Below are 12,152 nucleotides of genomic sequence, written 5' to 3' on the forward strand. Positions count from 1 at the left end.
TCCACTCTATCTATTCCTTTTAATATCTTGTATACCTCTATCATGTCTCCTCTCATCCTCTTTCTCTCTAGAGAGTAAAGCCCTAGCTCCCTTAATCTCTGATCATAATGCATACCCTCTAAACCAGGCAGCATCCTGGTAAATCTCCTCTGTACCCTTTCCAATGCTTCCACATCCTTCCTATAGTGAGGCGATGAGAACTGGACACAGTACTCCAAGTGTGGCCTAACCAGAGTTTTATAGAGCTGCATCATTACCCCGCGACTCTTAAACTCTTATCCCTCGACTTATGAAAGTTAACACTCCATAAGCTTTCTTAACTTCAAGGACAGAAAACCATTAGCTCCAACGTGCACAATAGACTGTTCCATTAAAATGGGCCCTTTTTCTTTCTGTTTTCTGTACTAACCCTCATAGCCATCTTAAGAATTGTAAAGCTCAATTGTTTAATTGCACATGGTGTACGGTCTGATCTTTCATGGTACTGAGTTTTAACAGGGAAACACATCATGCAGCATGCACACAAACGAGATTTCATCATTTTGATGGGGGCAGCGACTGTCCCCACCAAATGCAGCTCACCGAACCTGAGGATTACACTTTCATAAAAGAATTTTAAAAACAAGCTTTATTAAAAAATCTTTTTTTAACTAATGGTGTGCATACTGTATAAAGTATGGATTGCAGAGAGTGAAGAATAATTTAAAAGAATCCACCTCTAATTGAATTCATTTCAAAGTTCAAAGTAAATTTATTATCAAAGGACGTACTGCATATGTCATTTGAGATTCATCTATTGTGGGCATCCTCAATAAATCTATAGAATAATAACCATAACAGAATCGATGAAAGACCGTCCAACTTGGGCATTCAACCAGAGTGCATTTAAACCAATTTTCACTTTACACATACAGAGATCAGAGGCATGGGTTCAAATTTCATGGATCATGGCATTTAAATTCAATATTTTAAAAGGTATGGAATATAAAACAGCGTTACCAATGATAAATAAAATACTTCTGAAGATTACTGAGTTATTTAACTAAAATTAAACTTATCTGGTTACTTAATGTTCTTCAGGGAAGGAAATCTTCCATTCTGCCCTGTAATGGCCTACATGTGATTCTAGATAATAGTTCAATAACATAACCACCATATGATATTAGAAAAATTTTCTTATCATAATTTTTACTTTTATTACAATTATTTCCTGCAAAATAAATGCCACACTTTGTTCTGAATTCTTTCTGGTTGAATGTCTGACACCCAGTTCCTTAGTGGTTAAGGAAACATATCCCATTTGAGATGAACACTGTGGGGTAGATGAATATATGCAGTGAATGTCTTCAGTGTGAAAAAGTTAGAGGATGAACAGAGCTAAAGTTAGTCAAAACATGTGTTAACAGCTGTTCTAGTGTCACCTGTACGTGCATATATTCGAATCTGTTCAGCTAGAATGATGAAATGAAACTTTCTAATCATAATTTGTCATTATTAATATAAGAAATCAAAAATTATAATCATTAATCCATCAACTCTTGGATTACATCAAGACAGACATTGACCAGTGTGCAGCCAATCAGTTTGGATAAGGATACCATGATAATTCCTTCGACAAATGTGTGATAAACCAGATTATGTCCCGTATCAGAGAATTGTGCCTATTATTTCAATCTGAGAGTGAACTGATGAAGCTTAACATTATCTTAGGCCAAATTGACATTAGCTTGGTCAAGTCCAATGCAAAAAGTAATAATTTAAAAATTGGTACAGGCTTCCTCAACCCATTTGGCAGGAAATTAAGTAACACCCATTTGAGATGAATTTTTCTTTCCCTAGTCTGCCAGTTGGTGAACAATGAAATTCAATGTACATGCATCACTGAATTTACTTGGAACTCAACACTTTGTAAAATGCGTCAGTCTTGCGGAGCAAATACTACAGCAGACCAAACCTGTAAATGCATCAGAGGCTACCCAATAGAGGGGGAATTCTGTGACGTCATACCCACACAAAATGCTACACAGACAACCGTCACAACAACGTCAACATCAACAACTATGTCATCATCAAGTACATCAACATCAACAAGTACATCATCATCAAGAGCTATGTCATCATCAACAGGTACGTCATCATCAAGTACATCAACATCAACAAGTACATCATCATCAAAAGGTACGTCATCAAGTACATCAACAAATATGTCATCATCAAGAGCTATGTCATCATTAAGTACATCAACATCAACAAGTACATCATCATCAACAGGTATGTCAACATCAAAAACTACATCAACATCAGCTACATCACCACAAGGAGGTATGTTGAACATGTTTCTCCCTCGTTAGCGAGAAAAGTCTGAACTGTTTGTGAGAAAGATGTTATTTCAATGAACCAGCAGAAATAATGCTGCACTGTGTAACAATGGCAAATGTAATGATAATATTACTGAACTAGTACTGAGTTTATGATCGTAATATAACTTAATGACACTAATATCTATGTGATCAAAATCCATCACACTAAATAATTGGCTTTAGGATTCAGCTATATGCCTTTATTAAAAACATCCAGAAAATTGATATTCAGAGGAGTAAGCAACACACATAAAAGTTGCTGGTGAACGCAGCAGGCCAGGCAGCATCTCTAGGAAGAGGTACAGTCGACGTTTCGGGCCGAGACCCTTCGTCAGGACTAACATCATCCACTGCTACCAACCTTATAGTTCCCACTCACCGCACTTCCCGTTTCTACCTCCTACCACGACGGGAGTTCAGGGGAGTAAGGCTGCTTTAGAGGCTTTGGGTAGATTCTTTGCTCTTCAAAGAAAAGTAGAACAATATTTGATCTCAGTTATGCCTTTGCCTGAAGAAACGAAATACTTAAAACTGTCATCTTAAGGTATTTGAAGCACTATCTTGTAAAAACAGCATAGGTTAGTTTGTACCCAACACCCATCATAGCATGAGGAAGAGTACAGCACAGGAACAGGCCCCTTGACCAACAGCATTTATGCTGATCATGATGCCAAATTAAATTATGGTCTATATCCCTTCATTCCCTACATATTGATGTGCCTGTCTAAATATTTCTTCTCTCACCTTAAAGCTATGACCCCTGGTACATATCTGCCATTTCCACTCTGGGATAAGGACTCTGACTATCTACCTTATGTTGCTTCTCATAGGTTTATATATGTCTACCAGGTCACCCCTCAGTCTCTGACACTCCAGAGAAGACAATCCAATCCTCTCCTAGCTAATATAGAAACATAGAAAATAGGTGCAGGAGTAGGCCATTCGGCCCTTTGAGCCTGCACCGCCATTCAGTATGATCATGGCTGACCATCCAACTCAGAACTCTGTACCAGCCTTCCCTCCATACCCCCGATCTCTTTAACCAGAAGGACCATATCTAACTCCCTCTTAAATATAGCCAATGAACTGGCCTCAAGTGTTTCCTGTGGCAGAGAATTCCACAGATTCACCACTCTCTGTGTGAAGCAGTTTTTCCTAATCTCGGTCCTAAAAGGCTTCCCCTCTATCCTCAAACTGTGGCCCCTCGTTCTGGACTTCCCCAACATCGGGAATAATTTTCCTGCATCTAGCCTGTCCAATCCCTTTAGGATCTTATACGTTTCAATCAGATCCCCCCTCAATCTTCTAAATTCCAACGAGTACAAGCCCAGTTCATCCAGTCTCTCTTCATATGAAAGTCCTGCCATCCCAGGAATCAATCTGGTGAACCTTCTTTGTACTCCCTCTATGGCAAGGATGTCTTTCCTCAGATTAGGGGACCAAAACTGCACACAATACTCCAGGTGTGGTCTCACCAAGGCCTTGTACAACTGCAGTAGTACCTCCCTGCTCCTGTACTCGAATCCTCTCACTATAAATGCCAGCATACCATTCGCCTTTTTCACCGCCTGCTGTACCTGCATGCCCACTTTCAATGACTGGTGTATAATGACACCCAGGTCTCGTTGCACCTCCCCTTTTCCTAATCGGCCACCATTCAGATAATAATCTGTTTTCCTATTTTTGCCACCAAAGTGGATAACTTCACATTTATCCACATTAAATTGCATCTGCCATGAACTTGCCCACTCACCCAACCTATCCAAATCACACTGCATCCTCTTAGCATCCTCCTCACAGCTAACACTGCCACCCAGCTTCATGTCATCCGCAAACTTGGAGATGCTGCATTTAATTCCCTCATCCAAGTCATTAATATATATTGTAAACAACTGGGGTCCCAGCACTGAGCCTTGCGGTACCCCACTAGTCATCGCCTGCCATTCTGAAAAGGTCCCGTTTATTCCCACTCCTTGCTTCCTGTCTGCTAACCAATTCTCCACCCACACCAATACCTTACCCCCAATACCGTGTGCTTTAAGTTTGCACACTAATCTCCTGTGTGGGACCTTATCAAAAGCCTTTTGAAAATCCAAATATACCACTTCCACTGGTTCTCCCCTATCCACTCTACTAGTTACATCCTCAAAAAATTCTATGAGATTCGTCAGACATGATTTTCCTTTCACAAATCCATGCTGACTTTGTCCGATCATTTCACCACTTTCCAAATGTGCTGTTATCACATCCTTGATAACTGACTCCAGCAGTTTCCCCACCACCGACGTTAGGCTAACCGGTCTATAATTCCCCGGTTTCTCTGTCCCTCCTTTTTTAAAAAGTGGAGTTACATTAGCCACCCTCCAATCCTCAGGAACTAGTCCAGAATCTAACAAGTTTTGAAAAATTATCACTAATGCATCCACTATTTCTTGGGCTACTTCCTTAAGCACTCTAGGATGCAGACCATCTGGCCCTGGGGATTTATCTGTCTTCAATCCCTTCAATTTACCTAACACCACTTCCCTACTAACATGTATTTCGCTCAGTTCCTCCATCTCACTGGACCCTCTGTCCCATACTATTCCTGGAAGATTATTTATGTCCTCCTTAGTGAAGACAGAACCAAAGTAATTATTCAATTGGTCTGCCATGTCCTTGCTCCCCATAATCAATTCACCCGTTTCTGTCTGCTGGGGACCTACATTTGTCTTTACCAGTCTTTTCCTTTTTACATATCTATAAAAGCTTTTACAGTCCGTTTTTATGTTCCCTGCCAGTTTTCTCTCATAATCTTTTTTCCCCTTCCTAATTAAGCCCTTTGCCCTCCTCTGCTGAACTCTGAATTTCTCCCGGTGCTCAGGTGAGCCACTTTTTCTGGCTAATTTGTATGTTTCTTCTTTGGAATTGATACTATCCCTAATTTCCTTTGTCAGCCACGGGTGCACTACCTTCCCTGATTTATTCTTTTGCCAAACTGGGATGAACAATTGTTGTAGTTCATCCATGCAATCCTTAAATGCTTGCCATTGCATATCCACCGTCAATCCTTTAAGTGTTATTTGCCAGTCTATCTTAGCTAATTCACGTCTCATACCTTCAAAGTTACCCCTCTTTAAGTTCAGAACCTTTGTTTCTGAATTAACTATGTCACTCTCCATCTTAATGAAGAATTCCACCATATTATGGTCACTCTTACCCAAGGGGCCTCTCACGACAAGATCACTAATTAACCCTTCCTCATTGCTCAAAACCCAGTCCAGAATAGCCTGCTCTCTAGTTGGTTCCTCGACATGTTGGTTCAAAAAACCATCCCGCATACATTCCAAGAAATCCTCTTCCTCAGCACCTTTACGAATTTGGTTCACCCAATCTACATGTAGATTGAAGTCACCCATTATAACTGCTGTTCCTTTATTGCACACATTTCTAATTTCCTGTTTAATACCATCTCCGACCTCACTACTACTGTTAGGTGGCCTGTACACAACTCCCACCAGCGTCTTCTGCCCCTTAGTGTTACGCAGCTCTACCCATATCGATCCACATCTTCCCGGCTTATGTCCTTCCTTTCTATTGCGTTAATCTCTTCTTTAACCAGCAACGCCACCCCACCTCCCCTTCCTTCATGTCTATCCCTCCTGAATATTGAATATCCCTGAACGTTGAGCTCCCATCCCTGGTCACCCTGGAGCCATGTCTCTGTGATCCCAACTATATCATAATCATTAATAACAATCTGCACTTTCAATTCATCCACCTTATTATGAATGCTCCTTGCATTGACACACAAAGCCTTCAGGCGCTCTTTTACAACTCTCTTAGTCCTTTTACAATTATGCTGAAAAGTGGCCCTCTTTAATGCTTGCCCTGGATTTGTCGGCCTGCCACTTTTACTTTTCTCCATAGTACTTTTTGTTTCTACCCTCACTTTACACCCCTCTGTCTCTCTGCACTGGTTTCCATCCCCCTGTTGTGAACTAACCTCCTCACGCCTAGCCTCTTTAATTTGATTCCCACCCCCCAACCATTCTAGTTTAAAGTCACCTCAGTAGCCACCGCTAATCTCCCTGCCAGGATATTGGTCCCCCTAGGATTCAAGTGTATCAATGCCTCTCTTCATCTTATACAACTCTGTCAGGTCACCTCTCATCCTCCATCGCTCCAAGGAGAAAAGGCCAAGTACACTCAACCTATTCTCATAAGGCATGCTCCCCAATCCAGTTAACATCCTTGTAAACCTCCTCTGCACCCTTTCTATGGTTTCCACATCCTTCCTGTAGTGAGGTGACCAGAACTGAGCACAGTACTCCAAGTGGGGTCTGACCAGGGTTCTATACGGCTGTAACATTACCTCTCGGCTCCTAAACTCAATCCCATGATTGATGAAGGCCAATGCACCATATGCTTTCTTAGCCACACAGTCAACCTGCGCTGCAGCTTTGAGTGTTCTGTGGACTCGGACCCGAAGATCCCAATGATCCTTCACACTGCCAAGAGTCTTACTATTAATACGATATTCTGTCATCATATTTGACCTACCAAAATGAACCACCTCATACTTACCTGGGTTGGCCTCCACCTGCCACTTCTCAGCCCGGTTTTGCATCCAATCGATGTCCCACTGTAACCTCCATGTTATCCACAACACCCCCAACCTTTGTGTCAGCAGCAAATTTACTAACCCGTACCTTCACTTCCTCATCCAGGTCATTTATAAAAATCACAAAGAAAAGGTGTCCCAGAACAGACCCCTGAGGCGCACCACTGGTCACCAACCTCCATGCAGAGTATGACCCATCTACAACCACTCTTTGCTTCGTGTGGCAAGCCAATTCTGGATCCACAAAGCAAGATTCCCTTGGATCCCATGCCTCCTTACATTCTCAATAAGCCTTGCATGGGGTACCTTATCAAATGCCTTGCTGAAATCCATATACACTACATCCACTGCTCTATCTTTATCAATATGTTTAGTCACATCCTCAAAAAACTCAGTCAGGCTAGTAAGGCATGACCTGCCTTTGACAAAGCCATACTGACTATTGCTAATCACATTATGCCTCTCCAAGTGTTCATAAGTGTTCATAAATCCTGCCTCTCAGGACCTTCTCCATCAACTTACCAACCACTGAAGTAAGACTCACTGATCTATAATTTCCCGGCTATCTCTACTCCCTTTCTTGAATAAGGGAACAACTTCTGCAACCCTGCAATCCTCCGGAATCTCTCCCATCTTCATTGATGATGCAAAGACTATTGCCAGAGGCTCAGCAATCTCCTCCCTTGCCTCCCACAGTAGCCGAGGGTACACCTCATCTGGTCTCGGTGTCTTATCCAACTTGATGCTTTCCAAAAGTTCCAGCACATCCTCTTTCTTAGTCTATACATTCAAGCTTTTCAGTTCGCTGTAAGTCATCCCTACAATTGCAAAGGTCCTTTTCCATAGTGAATACTGAAGCAGGGTCTTCATTAAGTACTTCCGCTACCTCCTCCAGTTCCATACACACTTTTCCATTGTCACACTTGATTGGTCTTATTCTCTCACATCTTATCCTCTTGCTCTTCACATACTTGTAGAGTGCCTTGGGGTTTTTCCTTAATCCTTTCCACCAAGGTCTTCTCATGGCCCCTTCTGACTCTCCTAATTTCATTCTTAAGCTTCTTCCTGCGAGCCTCAATCTTCTAGATTTCTATTATTACCTAGTTTTTGAACCTTTCCTAAGCTTTTCTCTTCTTCTTGATTAGATTTTCAATGGCCTTTGCACACCATAGTTCCTGTACCCTACCATCCTTTCCGTCTCATTGGAATGTACCAATGCAGAACACCACACAAATATCCCCTGAACAAGTGCCACTTTTCTGCCATACATTTCCCTGAGAATATTTATTTCCAATTTATGCTTCCAAGTTCTTGACTGATAGTTTCTTTTTTCCCTTTACTCCCATTATACGCTTTCCTAACTTGTCTGTTCCTATCTCTCTCCAATGCTATGGTAAAGGAGATAGAATTGCGATCACTATCTCCAAAATGCTCTCCCACTGAGAGACCTGACACCTGACCAGTTTTATTTTCCAACACCAGATCACATACAGCCTCTCCTCTTCTAGGCCAATCAATACTGGGGAAATTAAAGTCTCCCACCACGACAGCCCTGTTATTATTACACCTTTCCAGAAGCTGTCTCCCTATCTGCTCCTCTATGTCCCTGTTATTATTGGGTGGTCTATAAAAAATACCCAGTAGAGTAATTGATCCCTTCCTGTTCTAACTTCCAACCACAGAGACTCGGTAGATAATCCCTCCATGACTTCCTCCTTTTCTGCAGCCGTGATACTAACTGATTAGCAGTGCCACGCCCCCAGCTCTTTTGCCTCCTTCCCTGTCCTTTCTGAAACATCTAAAGCCTTGCACTCAAAGTAACCATTCCTGCCCCTGAGCCATCTAAGTCTCTGTAATGGCCACAACATCATAGCACCAAGTACTGATCCACTCTCTAAGCTCATCTGTTTTGTTTATGATCCTCCTTGCATTAAAATAGACAAATTTCAAACCATCAGTCTGAGCGTATACGTTCTTTATCACCTGCCTATCCTCCCTCTCACATTGTCCATAAACTTTCTGAATTTATGAGCCAACCGCTCCTTCTTCCGTCTCTTCAGTTCGGTTCCCAGCCCCCAGCAATCCTAATTTAAACTCTCCCCAATAGCCTTAGCAAACATCCCTGCCAGGATATTGGTCCCCCATGGATTCAAGTGCAATCCATCCTTTTCGTACAGGTCACTCCTGCCCCAAAAGAGGAACCAATGATACAGAAATCTGATTCCCCGCTCTCTGCTCCAATCTCTCAGCCACACATTTATCTCCCACCTCACTCTATTCCTATACTCACTGTCGCGTGGCACAGGCAGTAATCCCGAGATGACTACCTTTGAGGTCCTGCTTCTCAACTTTCTTCCTAACTCCCCGTAGTCTGCTTTCAGGATCTCTTCCCTTTTCCTACCTATGCCGTTGGTACCAATATGTACCACGACCTCCAGCTGTTCTCCTTATCACTTCAGGATGTCGTGGACACGATCTGAAACATCCTGGACCCTGGTACCTGGGAAGCAAACTACCATCCGTGTTTCTTTCCTGTGTCCACAGAATCACCTATCTGACCCCTAACAATAGAGCCCCCTATCACTGCTGCCATCCTCTTCTTTTCCCTACTCTTCTGACCCACAGGGCCAGACTCTGTGCCGGAGGCGCAGCCACTTTTGCTTCCCCCAAGTAGGCCATCTCCCCCAACAGTACTCAAACAGGAGTACTTATTGTTAAGGGTACATCCACAGGGGTATTCTCTAGCATCTGACTCCTGCCCTTCACTCTCCTGACTGTTACCCACTTATCTGTCTCCTGAGCCCTCGGTGTGACTACCTGCCTATAGCTCCTCTCTATCACCTCCTCACTCTCCCTGACCAGATGAAGATCATCGAGCTGCATCTCCAGTTCCCTAACGCGGTCCCTAAGGAGCTGCAGCTCGAGGCACCTGGTGCAGATGTGGCCGTCCATAAGGCTGGGAGTCTCCTGGACATTCCACGTGTGACACCCAGTACTGAAAACCGGCCTCACAGACATACTTCCTATTCCAATCCTTCACAAGTAATTTACCTTGCCTCGACCCATTATCACTGAAGCCCAATTGAGCCAAAGCCAATCCTACCCTGCCTCCCTCTTCTCGGGCGCCTGCTCCATAAAGCTGTCTTCTTTTTATACTTTTCCTGCAGGTCTAACTCGCTGACGTCCACATGCCTATGCAGTCATTCCTTGATCAAACCGTCAAAGAAAAAATGATCGACTTTTATACTCTTCCTGCCGCTCTGACACGCTGACATCCACACGTCTGCGCAGTCATTCCTCAATCAAACCGCCAAAGACAAAATAAGATAAGATCTATAAGATCTCCTCTCATCCTTCTGAATTCCAGCAAGTACAGTCCCAGGCAACTCAATCTCTCCTTATAGTCTATCCCCTTCATTTCTGGAATTAACCTGGTGAACCTCCTCTGCACCACCTCCAAAGCCAGTATATCCTTCCTCAAGTAAGGAGACCATAACTGCACACAGTACCCCAGGTGTGGCCTCACCAGTACCCTGTACAGTTGCAGGATAAACTCCCCACTCTTAAATTCAATCCGTCTAGCAATGAAGGCCAACATTCCATTTGCCTTCTTGATAACCTGCTGCACTTGCAAATCAACCTCTTGTGATTCAGTCACATGCAAGATAAGAGCCTGTGGTATAAAAAGGAAAGATACTAGCATGGATAGAGGATTGGCTAATTGGCAGAAGGCAAAGAGTGGGTATAGTGGTGTTCCGCATGGGTTGGTTTTGGGACCGCTTCTTTTTACATTATATATCAATGACTTGGACAATGGAATTGATGGCTTTTTTGCCAAGTTTGCGGATGATACGAAGATAGATGGAGGGAAAGGTAGTGATGAGCAAGCAGGGAGGCTGCAGAAGGATTTAGACAGATTGGGAGAATGAGCAAAGAAGTGGCAGATGGAATACAGTGCCAGGAAGTACACTGTCAAGCACTTTAGTAGATGGAATAAAAGCATAGACTATTTTCTAAACAGGCAGAAAATTCAAAAATGATTCCGGGAACGAAAGGCTTATCATATGAGAACGGTTTGATGTCTCTGGGCCTGTACTTGCTGGAATTTAGAAGCATGAGGAGGAATCTCATTGAAATCTATCAAATGTGGAAAGGCCTGCATAAAATAGATGTGGAAAGCATGGTTCCTTTGGTGGGGGAGTCCAGGACAAGAGGACATAACCTCAGGAAAAAGGGCATCCCTTTAAAAAGGAGATGAAGAGGAATTTCTAAAATCAGAGAGGGGTGAATCCATGGTATTTCTTGCCATAGGCAGCTGTGGAGGCCAGAGCATTTGGTGTATTTAAGGCAGAGGTTGATAGTTTCTTGATAAATCAGGACGTGAATGTTTACAAGGGAAGGCAGGAGAATGGGGTTGAGAGGGAAATGGATCAGCCATGATCAAATGGCAGAGCAGACTCGATAGGCCGAATGGCCTAATTCTGTTCTTTGTCTTATGGCTTTATGGTATTCTATCCTAGAAAGCATCAGTGAACAAATTTAACACACCTGACTCAGAAATGATGCAGACATGCAAGTTCCTCTGACACCTCTTAACTTCCAAACATAAAACTGAGAGAAGACAAAGAAACCGGTGCAAAGAATTTTCATTTGACTCTGAAAGCAAACCATTAGTCTGCTTTGTGCCAATCTCATTAGCACGTGTGTGATGTACTCCCAGTGTTCATTGAGAGGACACAGAATGGAATGTGGCTCTCAATAGTGATCTTAAAAAGTGCAGATAGAGTACATGTGCACTATATGAGGCAGGAACTTTAAACATTTTACAGAAAAATGGGAACATAAGAACCAGGAGCAGGAGAAGGCCACATGGCCCTTCAGAACTGCTCTATCATTTGGCATGAATGTCTATTTCAGCATCATTTTCTTGTACTGTCCGCATATTCTCCTCGTGCCCAAGAATTTATTAACCTCATAGAGTCACTGAGGTAGGTCATTCAGTATATTATGTCTGTACCATCTACCAGAACAACTCACCAGCTTCTCTCCTGGCCCTTGTTCTGCAGTTTCCCATTTTTTCCCCTTAACTATTTATTGTTTTTTAATAAAGGTCACTAGGGAGCATGCCTCTTCTGTGTCTGCCGTCCCTGTATTGTCGATTCCATGTATTGTGTAAAAGAAGTTCTTCT

The 12,152-nt window shown here is 42.8% G+C and overlaps 1 protein-coding gene across 3 annotated transcripts in view; it reads left to right on the plus strand.

Annotated features, from left to right (window-relative positions):
* LOC140194086 (adhesion G-protein coupled receptor F1-like) overlaps positions 1-12,152 on the plus strand; it is a 218,012-nt gene that overhangs the window by 145,984 nt on the left and 59,876 nt on the right. For all 3 annotated transcript variants that reach the window (XM_072251506.1, XM_072251505.1, XM_072251507.1), the window contains exon 6: positions 1,840-2,322. In XM_072251506.1, coding sequence (XP_072107607.1) covers positions 1,840-2,322 — 483 coding nt within the window. The remainder of the gene's footprint in view (positions 1-1,839; positions 2,323-12,152) is intronic.

Source organism: Mobula birostris, chromosome 2 (genome assembly GCF_030028105.1).
Source record: "Mobula birostris isolate sMobBir1 chromosome 2, sMobBir1.hap1, whole genome shotgun sequence".
Taxonomy (NCBI): domain Eukaryota; kingdom Metazoa; phylum Chordata; class Chondrichthyes; order Myliobatiformes; family Myliobatidae; genus Mobula; species Mobula birostris.